Below are 23,412 nucleotides of genomic sequence, written 5' to 3' on the forward strand. Positions count from 1 at the left end.
CTACAACTCATTGGTCAGCTCATCAGCAAACTCGGCCATGATGTCGTGCACCCAGATGTCCCTCTCTTCCTGTGAAGTGTCGACCAGGAAGACCGTCAACTTCCGGTCCCACGGGTTCGTGGCTTCCTGCACGGCCTCCAGCTGGGCCACCAGAGGCTTCTTCTCCACGTGGTTCCTGAAGACGATGGAGGCTTCCTCCGACCACTGCCTCGGCTTCACTCCTGTTGGGGGAGAGAGAGAAGAACCAGTCAGCCATGAAGCTTAAGCTCACTGCCACATACGCTTCAGATGTGAGGTGTTACAATGCAATGCCATGCATTATGGATGTGTCATGAACTTAATCTCCACATGACATTAACATTGAACTGGTAGGCTTTGTGCTCTAAGTATTGAGTTATGTTTTTGGAGTGATGTATGTTAGCTGATAAACGAGGCAACTACCAGTTTTTTGGCATGAAGTCTGATGTGATGTTCTCTCTTACAAACAGAGAAAGAGAGACCGGCATGGATCTGGGCTAATGTTATGTAGATGTTGGACACTAAATTAGCAGCAGCCATCATGCTCGGTTCTGTTACAGCTATGACCTTCAGGCCCGTACACGCCTCTTCTTTACTCACCAGCCAGCTGAGCAGTGATTCCCTGGAACGGCAGCTGTCTGAACTCCTTGATAAGAGGTCTGAGCTGGGTGCAGCTGACCAGCTCATGTTTACCATAGTCCAATTCATAGACCGACACCAACCCATTGGTCAGAACTCCCTTCACCAACACCCGGTGCCAGCTGGGACAGGAGGAGGAGATAAGTTAGATGTCAACTTTTACATTATTTACTTTTGATCATATTATAAGAAATCCTAACAATGAAGACAGAACACAACAGATTTTCAGCTTAAAATGTCATTCCTTTTCTTATGCAATTTTGCCTGTTGGTGTACATCCACTAGTGAGTCCCATAGACAGAGACAAGACAGAAGACATCCCGAATCTGAAGAATAACTACTGTGCAAGCTGTGCCTAATAATAACTAGGTTGGAAAATGGCTGTACATCAGAATAGCATATTAGAGTTTTGGTCCTTTATTTTCTAGCTTGTTGTTTATGTTCACAAATAGTAATCAGACTGTCCAAGCCCTTAAAGAGACACCTTGAAAGCTTAAATTTTCAGTTGTGCCTATTGACTTCAATGGAATGTTAGCAAATGTCAAGTGTCTGGTGAAGAAATCTACCCAACCAAATTTCAGTATGTCAAGATATACCTTTACGCACAACATGTGAGAAATACACCGCTTTAAGATATAACTCTTCAAAATCAAATCAAATCAAATCAAATCACCACTTTACTCACTTGTTCTCCACCTTGGCAGCATATATCTGGTTCTTCTCTATGTTGAGTGGTTTCTCCTCGGTCTTGTTGTAGTAGAGAATCATCTCTCCCATCAGCACCACCAGTTTGTACATGTCTCTCCAAGGCTGCAGTACAAAGTGGCCCGGATGGCAAGCCACTGAGACGTATATGTCTATGTTGTTACCTGAGGGGAAGAAGACTCTCATTAAGGCTGTGATTTTCTAGGCTTTATCAGGAATTTGATTTTTGGAGCTAATATTTTTCTAATGTTTTTTTTTTCAATTTTTTTCTAATCAACCATGACTGTGCAAATTTAGACATGGGATGAACAATTAGTGGACTGAATTGCACCAATACATAGCAGGTGACCATGCTGTTACCTAGGAAGAATATTAAGAGTCAATTCCCATAACATTTCATCAATTCATTTTTTTCAAGGAAATCTTCTAGTCCCTTCATATAAGCCTTCCTAAGCTTATAATTACCAGCCTTGGAGTTTTTCACTTTATTAAGTAAGAAAATTTCCATTATCATCATTACCTGCTGGGGGGAGCTCTAGCAGAGGGGGCAGCTGGAGGGAGGACAAGGGGGATGGGGGTGTCCGTGGTGGGCTAGTGGTGGTCGTGCTTCCTCCTCCTCCTCCTCCCCCTCCTCCTCCTCCTCCTCTGGGCCCCGTCCCTGATAGAGCCCTCCTGAGATGAGGCTTGGTCGGGGTAGAAGTCGAGGTTGGACTCCCATTAGAGGTATCACTGGTGCTGCATGTCTTGAAGGATGAGGTGGGTGTGGAAGTCTTGGTGGGACTGTGAAATCAAATTAATATTAACACACATTGACTCATTAACACACTGTACAAAGTGACACAGGAAAAAAACTATTGAAGTTTTGAACCTACTGAGTCCTCTTGAGAACAAAGATATGCACATAGATATTTGTGTATGCTAGCAAACAACAGCAAAGGCTCTGCTCCGTTAAAGTTCTTGGCATTATTTTCATTTGTAATGATAGTATTCACAACTGTTGAACTACTCTGTGGGTTACACTAATGTCTTTGATCTGTATAAGAGCAGCAGCTAAGTTTTTCATGTGAAAGATAACCTGCATGGAAAATGTAAAAAAGCACATCACTGCCATCAGATGAAAACCTAAGTAAGATATACAAAGTATGGATAATAGGCACTACGGTCATAAAACGTTCTTAGCGTATAAGGGAACACATAAATGTTCAATTCAAGTAAAAAACAATAAGGTCATGTGCGTGCGGGACCATATCAACGTCCAATTTCAGTAAAAATAATAAAAGTGATTGGTACACTATGACATATAGCAGAATATTAAAGCAGCAGAAACCTGTGGCTGGTCAGGAAGACGTCTGGTTGCTGCTTAAAGAGGTCAGACTGGGCCATCTGATGGTTGAGGCTGCGGGTCGGGTCGTGGAAGTTCTTGTCGGTGAAGAGGTGGACGTGGATGCAGCGCTTAGTTTCGTCCAACTTGGCAACCTTTGAGATGGGGGTGCAGGTGGAGAGAGAAAGAGGTAAGGAGGGAGGAGGGAAGAAAGGGTGGAGGAGGAAGAGGAGTGAGAAGGATAAAGAGAAGGGAAAATGGCAAAAATGGCATTATTTCAATACTTCTAAAAAAAAAAAAGCTCTGGATGTGGGTTCCTCACCATACCCATCACAGTAGGCAGGATTGAGCTCAAAGGGGTTAAAGACCACATTTGTGTTATATTAAAACTTGGTTAAGGAAGAAAGACGGTTGAATACCTTCATGCTACAGTCGGTGGAGTTGAGCACTCTCTCCCGAAGCCACTGGACAGCATCTGGAGTCCAGGAGCCCAAACTAACCGCCAGGTCTGCTAGACAGCACTTCACAGCCTAAACACAGGGTGCTGGAGGTCAGCTTAGTGGAGAACATGCACACGTTCACAGATGGATTAATGTTTGCTCATATTACACACACGAATACACATACATACGGACAATGTACAGTATGTTCACATTTTCACAGATATGCTCACATGCAAATGAGGAAGCTGCCTTAATTACACATGTAACAGTGGATCACACAACAGTCTCCCCTGGACGACTTCTTTCTCTTTATCCTATCTCTCTCTCTCTCTCTCTCACACACACACACACTGACCTGTGGTGGGATGGCCATAAGATCTCGGAGGAACGGCGGTGGGATCTCTCTCAGCTCAAACACCTCTACAGAAGCCTGGACACCCAAGTCAATGAACAGGATGTCCAGCACTCTGCTGCCATGCAGGTTGGTGATCTACAGACAGAAACACAGAAAGGGAGAGGCAGCCCTTCATATTTTTTTTTACAGTTCAAACACTTCTACAGAAGCCTGGGCAGCAACAACAACAACAGTGAACAAAATGTCCAACACGGCTTTTGTCAAGGTTGGTGAGCCACAAGGAGAGGAGAGAGGAGTCTAATAAATTTGAGGATTCCCACAAGCCCATCAATTAGCCTGCGATATATTTTATAACTGTTGTTGTATTCTCTGTGTGGTGTAGGCTATTCTTTTTTATGGCTGTTTATTGCACTTGTAAAAATGTTATGCCTGTAACAAATTGTGTTTGCTGTAATTGTCTAATAGTAAAATGTTTAGAAATTATATTTAAAGGGGCAATGGGTAAGACTTTTATTGCCCTATAACACAAAATTATCATAATATATTTGGCTTGATAGGGTTGTTGATCAATACCATTGACTCAACAATTACTTTGCCAGGGGCTGAAATTTCTGGCTTTCAAAACTCACTTTCCAGCCTGTACTCCCCATCCATTGGACAAGAGAAAAGAGAAAAGTCCTATCGATGTTGCTGCAATTCCTACTGGTCACTAAATATCATAGATTACAATGTCCCTTTGAAAGTTTTTATAATCCATAAAAGAAGTAAAAAGAGGGAAACAGTTTGGAAATCTGTAGCTGCCAATGGGGATGTGTTTAATAATTCATACTAACAATCTTCCCTCAATCTGTGCTGTAGGTAACAGCGTCATCTCACCTCAACGCGGGACCATTTGCCTTTGTAACGAGCCAGACAAACTTTCCCACAGAAGGGTCTGGACACCAGGAACTCCGATGTTACCTGGAACAGAGGGTCAGTGGGACAGCCAAGAAACTGGTGGTCAAATATCACTGCTATAAAACAATGCTGTAAAAACTGAAACACAAAGTCAGTTGTCCAAGGAGCAACACTGCTATGACATCAAAGATTAGGATTTTGGTGAAATAGCATGCTAGGTTTGTGAATGGTAAATAATTTAATTCCAGAAGAGTTCTGCTACCATCCTAATGCTACATTCATTCACAGCAAATCAGATACTACTAATTTTCAATAAGATACGATGGTAAAAACTGATGATGCCAAGGTCAACGTCACACTCAACTACAACAGCAGAAGGCGCTACTGCACAAGTTCAAATATTTTTGCTATTTGCTGTTCTCCACCATGCAATTTCATGCTGAGCCTGTATTCAGCTCTTCTTGTAACTAGGATAACGAAACTAGAGTCTCTTATGATTCAGTTTGTGTGAATAGTTTTAGTATGATCAGCTTGTTTCTTCCCAATACGCTTGATGATTACAAATGCCCTGTCTTGGAATTTAGAAAAAATGATACAAAATTGCATATACTGTTGAATTGGACAGGCTTGGTAAAATAATACACCGCCAGACTCCATATTGTGTCAATCTGAACACTGCAGCAAGAGGTTACTGAACTGTAACTACTAGCTTTACAGGACAACAGTAGCACGCCTACAAAACAGCATCAGCTCAGCTGTCCTGCTAACAGATTAAGTGGCTTGGCCATGTCCTAACTCCAGATTATCATCCTAATCTCAATCTGTCCACAACTCCTCTTGAGAGAGACAACACACACAGCATGAACACATTCACAAAAGGGTTTTGAGCTGAATGTGTCAGTAGTAATCTGCTCCGTTCACTGATTGTGAATATGGTTCCTATCCATACACGCTAGAATTCACACACAAACACACACACACACACACACACACACACACACACACACACACACACATACACACACAAACACAATAACACACATTCTCAGAAGCCTCTAATATGAGTGAAACGCCTTTACTATACCTCAATGTTGTCTGATAGTAATCTTCTCTAGAGACAAGTGCCCACACATTCACAGAGGGTAATGTGGGTTCAGATTGCTTGGTCATCTCTTCTGATGTGAAAATTAACATAAACCAGCAGAAATGATTCCGATTTCTATGCTCATTGTTATGCAACTTCACGGCTCCACGACTGTACCTTAGTGTCTAACAAGGGTTAAGTGTAGTAACTCCATGAATAGCAAAAGACTTGGCCATATATGTGATTACGATTAACGATTAACATATTGGAAGTGATTTTTGGGGTTTCATTCATTTGTGCCACTTTGTGTCGCAAACTAAATAAACCAAATGCTTTTACAGGTGCAGAGGGGCACTGAGACATCAAATGAAGTGTAGTGTTAACCTGTGAGTGGAAGTAGGCCTCTGTCTTCTCCAGTATCTCAGTGAGCTTGGCAAGGCCTCTGGAGGGCGGCTGGCAGTAGATGGTCCCATCTGAACAGACGCTCCTCACAGTCACATTCATATAGGCACTGTTCACCTGAGGAAGGCCACCGATAGAGGGTTAGCACGCTCTGTGTGTGTGTGTGTGTGTGTGTGTGTGTGTGTGTGCAGTCAGAAAAGCTGTATTCATGTGGCTGTTCAGAGATTACACACTCACAATCTGCTGTACCTGTAAGGGGCTGGCTAGCGTTTTGTCTTGCAGGGCTTTCATGCAGGCAGCGTTGATGTTGACATCATCATCCTGTGACGTGTCGTACAGGACGACCAGCGGGGTTTGGCCTCTCTCCAGGATCTCGGCCAATAGGATCTTTCCACTGGCCATGGTCTCGAACTTCTTCAGCACAGCAGGCTCCTGACAGAATGGCTCCAGGCCTGGACACACACACACATACAGAGTTACATTCATGTCAACTGAACTGTGAAGTATGGTCTCTGTGTAGGAATAGCTATTTATTCTTGATCATCAAGAGCAGGCATCACAGCCAGGCAATGAAAGTTGCGTCCCATCTTATGTAATGTATCTTACGTGTGTAATCTTATACATGACAATACTAAAGCACATGGACTAATCAGTATCCCAGTCCTTTAGAAAATAATGTTCCAGAAATCCTAGTCCTTAAGACAAGAATACACAGTAGAGAAAAACAAGAAGGCAAGAAGAAAGGCAAGAAAGCTGGTTAGAACTAGTTTACCATGTCACATGAAGGCAAGAACAATGATCTCATTCCCTCAACACACACACACACACTCAAGATGGGAGAGCCACTGAAACTCTTCAGATTAACCATCAACGCACCAGAGCGTAAATAACATCCACTTCTTCACAGCTCTTGCCAGACTCTTTGGCTCTTTGGCCCAAAGAGGGGTTTGGTAAATCACAGGGTAAACGGTCTGAAAATGTATGGCTGTTAACTGTACTGTAACAACCAAACTTGTCCTTCAAAACATTGGGAAGGATCATCCTCTCTATCCTTTGCAGCACATTTAAAACAACACTTCACATCTATACAATTTTCCATACTGTCACACAGACAGTGACAGAAATATGTATATGTTTATTTTTTTAGGTTTTCAGACTTCCTGGAAACCCCCCACCCCCCCATGAATTGTCCTAATCACCCTGAGTGGATTCAGTTCAGACTCACCTGCCAATTTACACTTGGTCGCCTGGAAAGGCAGCTTGAAAAACTTCTCATGCAGCTCAAACACTTTGGTTTTGCTGATCACCTCTGAGAAGCCATGATCCACATAGTACACCTAAAAACCAAAAGCAAACACACAACATCAATATCCATTATCCTCATCATCATTACAATCATATTAATGCAGAAAACAGCATTGTAAAATCCTGGATTCTCTCATGGCCTTGCATGACCAATGTCCTGGGTATTTCCTCTTCTTTGACCTCTCACCTTGACCTTGTCAGCCATGACCTCACAGACTTGAGCCCTTAGGATCTCCTCCTCCTCCTCGGCCCTGACGGCAGCAAGTTGCCCCGAGGCTGGGGAGGCCAGAGGCGTTGGACTGCTTTGGTTCAGGCCGTAAAACTCTCTCATTTCATCCTCCATGGACTCCTGGGCCTGGGAGTAACCTTCACCGATGTACCTGAGGGGAGAGATAATCACACTTAGGCACTGACAAGTCTGACAGCACTCATACACACTCACACACACTCACACACACACTCTTCTCCCCTACCTGAGTATAACTCCATTGGTATTGGTGGCCTCCACCACCAGCACAGAGGGGTACTCCTCTCTGGGGATCAGCAGAGGAGGGACCGCCTGGTTACTGAGCCTCCTCCCCACCTCCTGCCTCGCCCTCAGCTCCTCCTCGCTGGCTGAGGAGTCCCTCCTGTTGCAGTTCTCGTCCTCTCTTCCTCCAGCGCTGTTCCTCCTGTACAGGATGGCCCTCTTGGGGTTGTCGGGCATCGGGTAGTCGATGGTGCAGATGTCGGAGAGGAGCTGGAGGTTCTCCAGGACGTGTCCGGGAAGTTTGGCCTTTTAAAATAATACCAATAAAAATTAATAAAACCTAAAGCTAACTTTAAATCTGCAATGTGCAACTTTTTTCACATTAAAATAACAATAAATAATTAGGATATATTATGCATTATCGGTTTGTATCTGTGTATGACCCTGTGTGTAAGCCCCTAAAACCTCCCATTTGCGTGAAATTGGCTTTTCAATTTGGGTTGTATGCCATAACATATATTACTGACTTTGTAGGTGTCCTGGAAGAGCTTGGGCAGAGCGTGGGCCCACAGGCCGTTGGAATACTTCACCAGCAGCTCCTCCAGCTTCTGCTTCAAGTCGGGACAGAGGGCCGTAGGGGAGGAGGGAGGGCTGGGGGAGGAGGAGGAGGATGGGGGAGACTGAGGAGGAGGCGGGTGAGAGCCGGTGCGGGTCAGATGGGCGGCGGGGGACTGCAGGGGTTTGTCTGTGGGGGTGTTGGGAGTCCGGAGGGGGGCAGCGGTAGAGTTCGGGTTGGGGAGCGGCGAGGGGGACGATGTGGTTGTCTGCTCCTTGGCAGGGTAGAGGAGCAGCTCTGACGGGTTGCTGCTGCAGGGTTTCTCCACCTAGGAAGACCAATGCAAGGGACTGATTATAAAATAATTCGATTTCCTTCTCTTGTGATAGAGACTATGAACTTATTTCACAGGTTTATTATGATTGTAAACCATAACAAATAACCATAATAACATAAGGTTAGCATACGGTGCATATGTGCGTCCAGGTCTCCAGGTCTTTGATGGCCTCGCTGGGCAGGTCCTGTTTGTACAGCTCTCTGTAGATCTGAGGCAGCTTAGACACCCAGAACCCGTTACTGTACTTCCCCAGGATCTCCTTGATGCGGCCCTGGACCTGCTGCGGGTTGTAGGGCTTCCCTTTCCCCGAGCCGGGGCTCTCGTTCAGGTTCGAGGGAGCTGGAGGATTGAAATATTAAAAATGGAGGAGGGAAGAGAGAGAGACACAGACGCTATTATTGTATTCACAACCTTGATCTTCCTGCTCCTGGAACAGCTGGATTGTACAGCTTGCCTTTCCCCACATGGAGGCACTTGTTGAGTTTTGAGGGAGGTGGATGATTTGAATAAAAAAACAGAGGAGGAGTGATAATGAGGCACATATTCAAACCGAGGATATTATTGCTTTTGCCCCTGCATCTGCCCTTCACTGGAGTGTATTCTCTTCTTCTCTATGTTCAAAGGTGGATAAAGAGAGGAGGAAAAAAGAGACAGAGACATCGACTATTAGAGCTTGGGGCTACTTTTCCTTTCCTAAAACTGAACTGCAAGACTGGCCAGACTGTGGTCCTTTAAAACATGTTGCCTGAGGCTGATACAATTATTTTTCTCTCAGCCTTTGGTTGTTTAACTTTGGACCGTAAGCTCCATTTGCTGAAAAAGAGTGATATTTCCCAGTGTTTTTCAGAGACTCTTAGGACCTGAGTGTTGTTCACATTTAGAGGGTTCATTCTAAGGGTTCATTATTCTGAAGAACCTGGTATCTAAGTCTACTGCCTAAGCTTTTCCAGTTCCTTGCAATGTGAGGAAGACTGAATAAAATACTTTAGGCTTACAGGATAGCAGCCTAAGAAAATGGGTAAATTCTGCTAAATTACCCTGATAAAAAGAATTCAGAAACTGTGAATCCCTAGATTTGCATTGGTTTATTCAGTATCTTGCGCTTTCATGCTCTGGTCTTGCTTGTCTTCTACAAGGTCTTCACATTAATATATCTTCCTCTTCCTTCCTCACTTAGGGGGGTCTCTTTACATCCAGGAAGCAGAGGCTCTTGAAACAGTCAGCACCACGGCTTTAACAGTCGCCTCTGTCTATAAAGGACTGAAATGACTAGGAGCTTTAACATGTCTGAAATAACTGGGGCCTTTAACACATGTGTCTCGAAGCTATGCAGTTCATTACAGGCCAATGCTTAGCCCCAGGCTATGTAGAATATAACCGTTATTCAACCAGGCAACGTGGACAGAAACAGATGCTTAGTTAAACCAAAGGCCTATGTGAGAGTAGTTAAAGAGGAGGGAGGCTCATACAGATACACACACTCACACCTGGGAGCTGACAACTTGAAACCTTTTAAAATATATCTTTTTATCATGTCTAACTATAAGGTTAATTTAGATTTCTTTTGGTATGTCTTCTTCTGGTGTTTAGAATAGGTGGCCTGGGATTGAATTGTCTAAAGTAATTGAGTTCCTGGTAACATTTGCTTCTGTTTAGAGGACAAAAAGCCATACAAAGTGTTGTATTTTTAGAAAACAAAAGCGGACTGTCCTACTTACAGCTAGTCTGTTGGGAGTTTCTGGAAAGGTGAGCGTGCACCTCCTTCTGAAACCGTGACGGGAGGGTCATCCTCTTGTCTGACCTGGACACAAGAGAACAGAACAAGGAGAAGTGTTGAGAAGAGAAGAGAAGAGAAGAGAAGAGAAGAGAAGAGAAGAGAAGAGAAGAGGAGAGAAGAGGAGAGAAGGACCCTGGTGGTATTACAAAGTCTAGTCAGATAACAGAGGCCTGAGCTCTGTGCAAGACAAGCCATGTTTGGTTTTACTCAGCACCACAAACCATTAATCAAACTGATAGTCTCCGTCCCCCATTGGTCTAGAACAATGGGTCATCAGAGTGGACACTGTGCTGCACTGTATGTGGCGGCAGCTTAGTTGCTCCTGGACAACCAAAGAATAAGAATGTGTAGAAAGATCTCTACCTTGTGTAAAGCATTTAGCTGTTTTGGCACACATAACACAGCTGGAGTAGAGCTTTGGTATTGCTGTCTTGTAGATGATCGCTGCTTCATGTGTGTGGTGGTTTTCCTTTATTCGGTGGCAGCCATCTTCTCCCTGTCTCCACCCTTCCCCTATCCTATCCTCTCCTCCCCTCCACTATCATGCCTGTTGGTTTGGAGCCTGCTCTCAAATCAGATCAATGGGTACAGTCACTGCTTTGCTTCAGCCTTTCTCCAATTTCTCTCATTCTCAGGAAGTTATTTTATGAGGTGAATTAAAAGATGACATTGATTTCACTGGTCTAAGTCCTAAAGGCCTGGACAACAAAGACACATTCACCTTTGGTCTTTAGCCAAAACGTTATAATAGCCACCAGGACCCGGTTTCAGATCTCAGGTTGCGCTCTTTGATGATAAATAAAATAGCAAACTGTGGATTTTCTGGAAGCTGTTGGACTGAAGACTGCCCTCTGCACTAGATTTTGCTTGTGACATTGCAAATTTCTCGACAAAGCAACCTGTGGCTTGAATGGGAGTGATATTTTTGGGCTCACGGCTTGTAACATGGACTTGAAAAGTTACTCAGCCCAGTCTCACGCCCCTCGCCTCATGTTTTCTCTCCCCCAGGCGGAGCCAGCGTTCGCCTGAAACCCCTACAAAGGTACCCCATCCAGGAAGAAGCTTAGCTCCAGTTCCTCCCCTTCCCCTCCCCTCTGCTTTTAATAAATGTTTTTGTTAAACTGTAATTCTATGTTGGCTCTCTCATTTCATCTACTTTGCTGAATTCACCTCTTGCAATGCCAGGCGTCCCGCAGGCACAGACACACACACACACATACACAAACGATGATAAAGCTTGCGCGGCTGCATACTGCCCAGTGGTAGATCTAGAGGCATACAGAGAGATGTGCTGATTCACTCTGTGTCGGTTTAGAAGCGTTAATCTACCAGAGAATAGAATGGGGATTAGCGAGGGCTCACATCCCCCCAGCGCTGGGCTCGCGTCCCCTGCCAGCGCACCAGGCTTCCCACCCTGACGCCCCATTGTGCTGCGGAGGGCCACCGGTACACAGGGCACCCATAGGGTGACACAGACAGAGGACTGATGTCAGTTGTTTTCATAGCATAGACAGACACACAGAGCCACGGGTGGATGTAACCGGGAGAACCAGTTTAAAGTCAATGAGTTGAATTCATCCTGATTCATTTAGCTAGATGGACAGCTTGCAGTGCTTCTAGACGGCTGGCCAGGTGAATTGCTTTAACAACAATGAATCAGGTCTTTAACTCACTGGGGGTCAAGGTGGCTGACAGTAGAGGTCAGAATCTACTGGACAGACTATTGATCTCAGAAGTGGAAATATTGATTTGGTCTATAAACAGAAAGGGGGACCAAAGGAGAGATAGGAAGCAAAGAAAGAAAAGGAAGACGGAATGGATTTTTATACTCAAGAAAAGAGAGTACAACAGGACACTATGAGGCATTTTGAATGAGTATGAGCAATATCAATCTATAGATGGATTGACAGAGAGAATGAAAGAGAGAAGGGGGAACAATGGGGATAAAAAAGGAGAAACGATAGGAGGGATCAGTGAAAGAGCGAGAACCACCAAGTTGAAAGAGTGCGGGCAAAGAGAGAGAGGAGAGAGAGAGGAAGCGAGAGAGTGAAGGGAAAAGATGTAGAGAGAGAGAGAGAGAGAGAGAGAGAGAGAGAGAGAGAGAGAGAGAGAGAGAATAAACTAGAGAGCACATCATCAGCCCATTGCTGAATAAGCAGCAGTGGGGAGGCTGTTTGCTCTCCGAAACCAGCCAGAGTTCAACCAGCCTCCCATTCACCAGCAGCCTATTCTGATTCAGCTCAGACCACACGGGAGGGATGATGGGGGGGACGGGGGTGGGGGGTGGGGGGGAGGCATAGAAAGAGACAGCACCGAAAGAAAGAAAGAAAGAAAGAAAGAAAGAGGGTGAAAACAGGAAGAATCCATAAGGAACTGAGAGGGAGCAGAGAGGAAGAGTAAAGAGAAGCAAAAAAGTAGATAACGAGCTGAAAACTAAGAAAAGATAGCACAAAAAGAAAGAAAAAAAAACAAGAGGGACATGCCAAATCCCTCTTCTCCTCCCTCTGCTTCCACTGTGCAACACCTGAGCAACAATATGAAAATAGTCAGCGTCAGAGATGAAACCAATTCTTTCTTTCTTTTTTCTTTCTCTCTCTCTCTCTCTCTCTCTCTCTCACTCCACTCGCTTTCACTTGTTCTTGGTTGTTAAGCCAGAGGAACATCTCTCTTGGAATATTCGGCACCCTGGGGAACTGCTTAATGACTTCTGTCAGTGTAATGGATGTTTATAGGGGGGCTGCAGGTACACACACACACACACACACACACGCACACACACACACACACACACACACGCACACGCACACGCACACAGACACACACACACACACAGCAGTGTACAGGGGGTTTACATGGAAAAGAAGCTGCAGCAAGGTAAATTAAAAGACTAACTTCATCTCACAGTCCAAATATTTACTTTTTACTGTATTTTTGCCTGGTTAGCTAAGTAAAAAATCTCTTAAGAGAATAATTTTGTATTAAAATACTCGTATGTCTCCCTCTGCTTACACCCCTCTCGCTCCTAGCCTTCTCCTTCACTCACTTCTCTGTAGGTGCGTTCGCTTTCCTGGTGGGCGTGTTCTGATTGGACGACTTGTTCGGATGCGTCCCGCCCTTGCCCTCGGATTGGCCGTCCCTCATGTCCCTCGCCTGTCTGAAGTCGCCATGTCCCGCCCCGCGGCCGCCGCCCCCTCCTCTCCCACCGCCTCGCCCGCGGTGGTCCGGCTGCCTCAGAGAGGTCTGAGGTTTGGCTGTGGAGAGGGAGAGAGAGAGAGAGAGGGGGAGAGAGAGAGAGAAAGAGAGAGAGAGAGATGAAATTATGGAATAGTTAAACATGCGTCTATAAAGCACACATGGCAAGATAGGAGCAAATGCGGTTCACATGCAAATCAATGGCCACAATCACACACACACACACACACACACACACACACACACACACACTGACACAGCTAAACCTGATGCTGAGACAGAGCGGTCTGTCTGTCTGGAGGCTGCAGCGTCACAGAGAGTTCAGTATCTATAGACACAGTCGATCTGATGACTAACAGCATAGTTTTAATCAGCCAGCCAGCCAGCAGCACCGACGCCACGTCGCAAATTAAAGATGACATCGTCCGCGAAATGCTGGAGCATCCAAGCCCTGCATCTGTCCTGCACTCATGCTACAGGATATCAGGATGTTGATGTTTCTCCTTGTCTTACTTGCTTTGTTATCTCAGAATTGTCCATGTTATTGTCCATTTTATTGTTTTGTCCCGGTACCTATTGCACGCTCAGCCTCCTGGTGGGGGATCCCTCTTCTATTTTTTTCCTTACAAGGTTTTTCTTGGGAGTTTTCTTCACTGAGGATCTAAGGTCGGTGGTGCCAAGTAGGCTGACCTAGGCTAGATAGGTTTGGTTCCAACATGCTTTGTGTTTTATTTTGTTTTTACACTGTATTGCACCATTTTGTTTTGTGACTGGTTGTTGATTAGTTAGATCTAGGTAGACTTGTTTTTTGTAAAGTCCTGCTGCTTTTGTGATGAAGGGCTATACAGTATAAACTTGACTTGATGTTGCTGAAAACAATCATATATGCTCAGTCCACTTTCCCTGGATGAAAAAAGATTAAAAAATCTTGGTGAGTTTCATGTTTTTTCTTGAATTGGAGGATGAAAATTGGACGAGCCATGGACTTGAAACCTTATAAAAACCTACTGTATGATTTTAAAAATGCATAGTCATCAGTCTAACACTAATTCTCTAAATCTTATTTCCTTTTTGCATTCCCACTCTGCATTGTTCCCTGCATCAGAACTGCAAGACTTTCCAAACAAATCCTTGTGGGGGAGGAGCAATAGCGCAGCAGTAGTGTAGCCAGGAAGAAGGAAGAAAAGTGGGACTTGTACACACACACCCACACACATACACACACACACACACACTGGTCAGCATGACATCACATTTCTGAAAAGTGACATCACCACTATTCCTCCTTGTTCGTATCCCTTAGTCATTTCCACTCCCTCTCTCCTTCTTCACTTTCTGTACCTCCTCCTCCTACTCTCCCTTCTTCTTTCCTCACTCTTTCAAAATCTAGTACTTTCTTCCCAGGCACTCCTCCTTTCTCATCCTCTCTCCTCTCTCTGCAGAATGTTATTTCTTTCCAGTGACAGAGTGCAGCAAGCAGCTTCATCAGCCTAAGTCTTCAAAACTGATCAATAGGCATTTTCTATCTTAACCTCTTTCCTTTCTCTCTCTTGTTCTGTCTCTCTCTCTCTCTTTCTCTCCTCCCTATAGATTCAGACTTCGTTGCCCACCGAACTTGAGTGGATATGCTGTTTATATGGGCTATTGGCAACAAGCAATCAATCAATATTGTTTTGTAGCTCTGCAGGTGCACACACACACACACACACACACACACACACACACAGACACAGACACCCAGACACTTGCAGACACATACAGACAAATAACACAGACAGGTACAAGCGTGAATGCACACACAAATATAGGCAAGGTCAAACACACACACACACCCACACGCAAATGCACGCACACAAACACACACACACACACACACACACACACACAGTCAGAGCACAGAGCAGACGCAGCGTCACCTCACCAGCATGGAAGCACAGTCACCGGTTTGTCTCTGCCTGAATATCAATATCCCAGCCAGTGAAGGAAGGATGAGAGGAGAGAGAGAGCGAGTGAGAGAGTGAGAGAGAGAGAGGGAGAGAGAGAGAGAGAGAGAGAGGGAGAGGGAGGGAGAGAGAGGCTGTGGTGGTTTGTGAATCAGCTGCTCTTCGCTTGCAGCTGAATCTTGGCTGCTATGAGGCTGTATTAGTCTGAAATCTCAACACCCCTCTCTCTCTCTCTCTCTCTCTCTCTGACTCCCTCCTTCCCTATCTTCTGCCTTCCCCCTCCCCCTCTCCCCCCTCCCCTGCCTCCCTCACTCTATTACCCCCTTCTCTCTCGCTCTCTATCGGTGTAACTCCCTCTCTCTTGCTCCTTCTCTTTTTTCCCTCTTAGCCCCCCCCCTCTGTCTCTCGTCTGACTCTTTCCCATTTCACCATCTCCCTCCCTTTCATTTCCTATGACCCTCTCACTTCCTCTCCTCTCTCTCTCTCTCTCTCTCCTCCTTCTCCTGCCTGCACTACCACCTCCCACCTCCTCTATCTCTCTCTGAGAATACTGATTCCCCCTTTCTGCAGCATCACAGTCTAGTGGGGGTGTATGCACCGCAAATGGAGCTACAGATGAAAAATGAGAGTGTGTGTGTGTGTGTGTGTGTGTGTGTGTGTGTATTTGTATATGTGCATGTGTGTTAGTTTTTTGCGGGGGTGTTTGCAAAAATACAGAGAAAAGATGAAGAAAGGTTCAGAGGATGTGTGTGTGTGTGTGTGCATGTGTGTGTGTATGTAGGTATATGTGTGTGCCTATGCCTGTCTAAAGATGAAATGAAGAGTTGATCAGAAGAATGTGTGTGTGTGTGTGTGTGTGATGCCTCATACTGTTCCCGTTTATTCTTAGCACTTCAGAAACTGCAGGTCCCCGCAGAGCGACAGGCAAAATAGGCCAGTCATTCATCCACAAGCCGTCCCGCTGCACCAGAAACCAACAGATAGCATCTTGCTAATATTGCATCATCATATTACCGATATAGACTTTTTACTTCTCCCTTGTTGCACTGCTGCTGCACTGTAGCACTAGTGGATGGTATGAGATAGACCTCATTTTGATTCATTTGAGTGATACAGTACATATCATTCCCTCATTTTAGTTCGTTTGTGTATCTTTTTCATTTTTTTGCACGCATACTTTCTTCGATTTCTGCAAACAAATTAACACGAATCCAGTATTTATTTTTTACGCGATTTAGCTTCTTCAGCAAGTTTCGCACTGATTTCACTCACTTACCGTCATTAGTTGAATTTACTTGATTGCACTGAGCCTGATATTTTGTTGAGTAAAACTGTATTTATTTGAACGAGGCTTTGGATAGGGCATAAAGGTGCACATGTTTTCTATTTACACACTATTTATGCAGCTGGAGCACACTTTTATATGTTGTGTGCACACAATAGCATTTTTTCCATACAAGATGGCTACTGCCGGGCCCCTTAGGTTTGAGACATGACTATTTATTTTCTATCTTATATTTTTTTTACTTCACTTTTATCTAGCTCGGCAGGTCCCTTCAGAATAATTTCTTATTCACAATGACGACCTTGCTGCAAGAGGAAATTCACTCCCTCTTGACAGACAGAAAAAGTTCATTCAGGCAAAAACAGTCAATGCCAAGAGACAATACTAGACAATGATTTATAATGAAATACAAGAAAAAATAAACAATAGGAAGCAAAACACAATAAGGGCAGGGCAGCAAAATGAAAATAGGAGGCAGTGTAGATATTCATCCAAGAGGCTTGCATATGTTGCTCAGTTATCTTTGCTATGCAGTCAAGCATGTTTTTAATAGTGCAAAGTTGTGTTACCACCAAGTCGTCCTCCATTCACATTTGAATGGCACAAATCATTTATAAGCGTGCACTACACTAATCCTGCACTCTGTACTACACAAAGGTCCGCCACACACAAGGAACCTGAAATGAAACTTTTTCAGGAATCTATCTTTTTAATTTCCGGTTTTATTTGTGCTTGTGAAAATCAAAAATACGCACAGATTATTGAGCAAGTCAGCATTCCACCCTCCTTGTCTGCGGTGGACCTTTGTGAATCAAAATGTCCTGCTACATACACTATATATGTATTTTAAAGCAATGTGCATGTATATATGTGTATACTCCATGTATTTAAACTGTATCCACTGTAATCGGTCAAATGGCACTTAATCCAATACGTCATGGACTTAATAAAAACACAATAAGAACACAAAATACGTCTAGTAGTACCACAGCACCACCAAGCACTTCAGTAAAAGTGCGACACCGGTGTAATTTGATAGAGCTAATTGTGTGTTCTCCAGTGGAGGTTTATAAAAGGGACATTCTGTAAGATTAGAGGTGGTATGTGCAGTATGGAAAATTGGATTACAGTCTCCTCATGAATATTGTAAGGGTAAACCCAAATCCAACACCTTCAATTTACCATTTCTGTTCCTGCCTCTATTATTGGATGCAGTCTCTCTAACAGATACCAAGAAATACAAAGTATAAAGGCTTTATGTGACGTTTTCAAACCCTCCATAATTTGCTTTGCCTGGGAATGTAGTTGTTTTGCCAAAATGAGCCTCCTTCTGACCAAAATGCTTGACTGTCTAGATCCAAGCTTTACAAGCAGAGAAAAACAAACTAAAGGGATTGAAGGATTGAAGGTTGACGGAAATAAAGAAAAAACTAGGCTAAGACATTTGATAACTGAAACAAATGGCATAGCTGTATTCTAGAAAACCCTGACAAAAACAGGTGTGTGTCTAACGTCTCAATATGAATCTTACCGTTGAGAACGAGCGGGGCGGCCGGTTTGACCCTCATCTGGGTGTTGACCAGGTGGGGTCGGCCCGTCTTCTTGGAGCTGCGCTGGCGAGCCACCACCTTGGCTACATGGGCCGTCTCGTTGGCTACTGAGGCGAAATACACCATCTGGAGAGAGGAGGGATGGGGGGTGGAGAGAGAGTGAGACACAGACACTGATAGAGAGGAGACTCGCCACATGGTTCAACAAGTCTATTAACCCCACCAGCGATAAGATAATTATTTGGCATCACCTCGTGGGTCTTTGGCGTTGTCATAGTAACAGATGCTTTAACCAGAGGAGGGAGAGAAACTTGAAATTGTGGCTAATTATGTTGACTTTGTCCTGAGGTCATGGCATGCTCAAGGCTTGAGACTGACAGATCTAGTTAATTATTGCTACGATCAGTTAATTAGCTTTGTGAGTGTGTGCATAAACATGTGCGTGTGTGTGTGTGTGTGTGTGTGTATTTGTATGTGTGAGGTCAAGATCACATGGGACACTTTTTTGAATGTGCTATTGTGTTATTTCAATGGTTTGGTTCCAGTCTCCTCCAAATAATGCACCTGGCAGTTTGGATGCAGGGTGTTTTGGGACGCTCCCCTGGGTGCTCCAAATTGAACATGTCTAATCTTTAGCTGTGGCCGCGCATTATGTCAATATCAGACAGAGAAGAAGAAGGGAAAGTAAGCAGCCTCTTAGTGTGACTATCCTGGCACTGACAATGCCATTTGATAGTGCTACGCTCGGAAATGTTGTATGCTTCATCAGTGTGGAAATGGCCGTAGGAAAATTTGTTGGTATAGGGCTAATTCCTAAATAAATTCCCAGTTGCATGCTGCTAAGCTCATAAATGCCTGCAAGTTGTTTATCTGAAAGGATTTCTCTGGTAGGACAGGCAGAACTTGGACATGGATGTTTCATGGCATCAATCAAACGGACAGTTGCAGTTCAGTTTGTTAATGCTTGTTACAGACTCCTGAAATTTGCACGAAGTAGACTTGAGTTCTATATTTGGCTCCGCCCACTAGCCGCTACACTTGGAATTCATTGACACTCACCTTCCCACAATCCTCTATGAAATTTCTATGAATTCAAATGAATAGGGAGCACCGCCACGCCTGTGAACCTCACTGTTCAACGGACTTTCATCCTTACAGTTAACTTTAGCTGCATCCTCCATCTCAGAATGGGCTCCTCATCGTCTTCTTCAAGAACAGAGTAGAGCAATCACTAACTTTCTCCTGTCCATCACTATTTAGATAGCTTGCAAGTTGTTTAATGATGTAATGCTCCGCCTCCTTGTGCCCTTTGACCTCTTGTTCTCTCTGTTACTAGGGATGATCACAGCTGGACTTCACGTTTGAGCAGGAGAAAAAAGCATCCTATGTGATCATGGCCTAATGTGTGTTAACATCCATCCATCTATCCATCTATCCAACCACCCCAGCCCAATCCACACACACACACACGCACACACACACGCACACACACACACACACACACCTCTCCGGAGCGGTTGCGCTCCATGCGGACCACAGAGGGCATGCTGGCCAGCAGTGCGTCCATGTGGTTGTGTCCCATCTGTTTGTGTGGTATCTGCTCCCCGGTCAGCTCCTTGTACTCCGACTGCAGACGGGACAGGGACACTCCACCCTTGTTGGCCTGGAGGACGGCCCGCAGCATCTTCTTCACCAGCTCCGCGTCAGCCATCTAAAACAAAACAACAAATCAAAACAAAGCAATTCAATAAAAAGGCCAAGGGAATGAACAAGCAATAAAACAAAATGAATAAACTGAAAACAGAAATACATGACTATATTCACAGATGGGGACAGCTTAAAGCGTTTTTACCAGCTGCACACAACAAATAATGGAACAAGAGAAATAACAAATAAAGATCAGGAACTTTCTGTATTGATCAGCAGCAGTGCACTGGCTCTACCTCTCCTGAACAAACCAGTACATATTTAAAGCTTAATTATTTATAGTGGGCAATCAATCGACAATTGCACTTTGTGACAATCTTGTTTTGATTTGATTAAAGCACTTTACAAATCACTTTTGAATTTGATTTCATTCACCAATGAAATACCATCTCATTCTTTTATGTTTTTCCTCTGCTGATGTGTATTGGTCGGCAGGTCTGTTAGGCCTGAGTGTGACTGCTGATGATGATGCCAACCCACTCAAATCTGTGTGAAAATAAAGGCGTGCTGTTCTGTTTACTGAAACAGTCTGCACTTGGGTTGAATTTCCCCTGTGGGACAAATTGGTGACTTGTTAGGCAGGTTTTGATTCCGACTGCTGATCAGATTCCCAAAGCAACCAGATAGCAAACAACTGTGTATTTCATTTAGGCTGAAACTGCTGCTATGACTGCAGGGGCAACGAGAAATGTTGGCAGAGCAACTTTTATAGTTTTTTCTTTTTTCTTTTTTGTTTGGAAGTGAGGCCAGTGTGTAATGGCCTCACGCCATAGTCATTCAAACATGCTATTCCTTAATTCCTGTGTATTTGCTCTTTTAATGTAGCCACTTTGTCCATGATTATAACAAAAAAAACATTTACTATGTGCCACATCCGTTTTTTCCTCATTTAATCAAGAGAAAGAAAAGCTTATTTATCTTTGTCTGAAATTCTTCCCTGTTTTTTAAGCTGCAAAATAGTTAAACTAGCCTTCTATTTGTCCTTTACCGTTAGGGGAAAGGCAGTTTTCTGTTAAAGTGCTTTAAAGTTTTGTTTCCCCCACCCCCCCCCCCACCCCACCCCACCCCACTCCATTGTACAGACAGTTACATCCCAACTCTATATGGAAACATTCTGGTTTTCACATTGCTTAACGCCCTACCGAGGAATTTCCATTATTCGTTTAAATACAAGCCTGAGCTATTAGGAATTCGTTAATATTTTTGCTATAGTACATCCTAAGAATTCAACAGATTCTATATGACCCATAAGATAAACTAAATCTGGACAGAAGTGGAGACACACCCTCAACCACCTCAGCTCCAACTTTCCCTTGACGCTGTATGCATCAGCCTCGCTTTCAGTAATCAATGGCCAGCTGTAATATGTAGCCGTTAATTGCCGACTGAAATTATTATGGCGATTTAAAACTGAGAAATCGTCTCTGAAGTTCTCGTGGTGAGGCTGTGTCCAGGAATGCACACACTGCAAAAAGTGTCCATCTCATCGAGTTATTTAGTTTCACATTCGGTCTTCAAGTCTTTTTTTTCTTAAAGCGGGGTGAGATGGTTCCACTTGTCTCCAAAGCAATTTCACTTGTCTCGGGAATTTTCTAGAAGCAACAGCCAATGTCTTGAATTAAGGCAGGATAGCTAAGTTATTTATCGAGAAAATGACACTTAAGGCAAGAAGATTCTTGAAACAGGTTGGAAACAAGTTGCATTGGAAACAAGTGAAATTAACTCACGACGCTGGCGATTTTTTCTACTTGTTATAAGAAAAATAAGATGTTCAGACCCTGTAACAGAGGAGATAACTTGTTGAGTTGGCTACTTTTTACAGCGCAGACAGCAGACGGGACTGTGGCACTAGGAGTGACGTAATGCGTCACACTTCACTCCACACCCTCCATCTGTACTAAACTATTTGGATAAAGTTGCCTTCTCTTTTCTTCGTATGTGAACAAAAAACTGACTTTAAATTTTCCTGGCAGACCGAATGGTAGCAGCGGAGCGTCCCGGAGCCGGTACACTGCCGGTCAGGCGACGTTGTTGCGCGCACCACCGAGTTCCGTCCTCCTGTCACCGGGACAGTGCGGTTTGAAGTTAGCTAGACACGAGAATGCCAGAAGTACAGAGATTTTGCCTTCAAAATAAAAGCTCCGTTATTTTTCAAATAGCCGTCACAACGCACGATCATCAAGCAGACTTTTATTTTGAAAGTTGTAACCAGAAGTCCTATATTGTGTCTTGGCTAGCTTGACACTGGTCGAGCCATCACAGCGCTGCCTTATCCCATCAAGTGATCGGCTACCACGTAAAGAAAGAGGCTAAATAAAACGGCCGGCGCAACTTTGACGGGAATGGCGACTGTAAAAGTCTATATAAGTGAGAATAAAAACAATAAAAAAAACTTCTACCTTGCTAAACAGAGACGGGATGGTGAATTCAAGACCTGTTGTTTGCCACGATCGCTCCTGCCGCTTCCAGTCGCTGTCAGTAGTGTCAGCACTGTCACCGCCACCGAGCTGCGGCCGGGGCTCCGTCTCCGGTCTCTGCCAGCCGGTCCGGTAGGCACAGCCTCTCATCCGCCATCTGATTGGTCGGCCGTGCACGGGCCTCTGGCTAATTACACGTCAAGACGCAGCCAGGGGCCACAACACATGGGAGGGCATCTCCAGTCCAACCCTGACCAAAAAGTCCTATCATATTCCCATAGGAACTTATAATGGGTGTGTGAGTTTATAGTGATCTTATAGTACCTTATGGTAGGCCTATTTTGTGTCTCCTATTGGATCACTATAATATTCCTGTGATCTTCATACAGGGACTTAGACTGTGGTGCTCAGTAGTGAGTTACAGTAACATTATTGTACTTTATCTCCTATCTAATCACTATATTATAGGATAATGTTGCTGTAATACTTCTATGTATCTTCTAAAAGTTATTGTAGGATTACTTTGGATGGACTATAAGCCTTGGTTACATCCTAAAAAAAAATAAAAAAAAATATTGGCCATCATCACTCGGATAGGGCAATGTATGATGTAATTTTATAAAGCAGTTACATGAGCAACTAGGAAGTAGGCTAACACATGGAGTTTCAGACAACACATAGGCTAACTAACACAACAATAGGGCTGGATGAAATGGACAAAATGAATATCACAATAATCAGGAGAAATTATTTGAATAACGATATATAGTGATATCACTAACATAGGCAAGATGACGTATTGTATTGAACTGCAGGGTAATATATAACAAGCTATTAGTCTATAAAGTAAGTAAAGTATGATACAACTCAAATTTTCAAATAATATTCACTAATTTGCTTCAGATTTAATTTTGTGAGAGATTTTAATTAGCATTTGCATTTTACCATTCATTTAGACAACAGAAATGTCTCAGTAAGTCCATATCATTGTTTCATCATGATTCTATTGA

General features: G+C 43.9%; 1 protein-coding gene across 1 annotated transcript; it reads right to left on the reverse strand.

Moving 5' to 3' along the window:
- Positions 1 to 22,463, reverse strand: tdrd7b (tudor domain containing 7 b). The gene is made up of 21 exons (XM_071532960.1): positions 22,385 to 22,463; positions 19,783 to 19,989; positions 18,260 to 18,404; positions 13,352 to 13,559; positions 10,250 to 10,332; positions 8,662 to 8,870; positions 8,432 to 8,522; positions 8,166 to 8,359; positions 7,643 to 7,944; positions 7,357 to 7,549; positions 7,090 to 7,201; positions 6,114 to 6,316; positions 5,847 to 5,981; positions 4,358 to 4,441; positions 3,482 to 3,616; positions 3,103 to 3,213; positions 2,690 to 2,838; positions 1,883 to 2,142; positions 1,343 to 1,526; positions 619 to 779; positions 1 to 221 (listed from the first exon to the last, which is right to left on the reverse strand). Exons 2-21 carry the CDS (start codon positions 19,987 to 19,989, stop codon positions 1 to 3), a joined length of 3,387 nt encoding a protein of 1,128 aa, XP_071389061.1. The 5' UTR covers positions 22,385 to 22,463.
- Positions 22,464 to 23,412: the final 949 nt, after the last annotated feature.

The sequence above is a fragment of the Centroberyx affinis genome, unplaced genomic scaffold (assembly GCF_046629955.1).
Source record: "Centroberyx affinis isolate AG114_WGS23_722 - 3 ecotype Tasmania unplaced genomic scaffold, CSIRO-AGI_Caff_v1 ptg002296l_1, whole genome shotgun sequence".
NCBI classification, from domain to species: Eukaryota; Metazoa; Chordata; class Actinopteri; order Beryciformes; family Berycidae; genus Centroberyx; species Centroberyx affinis.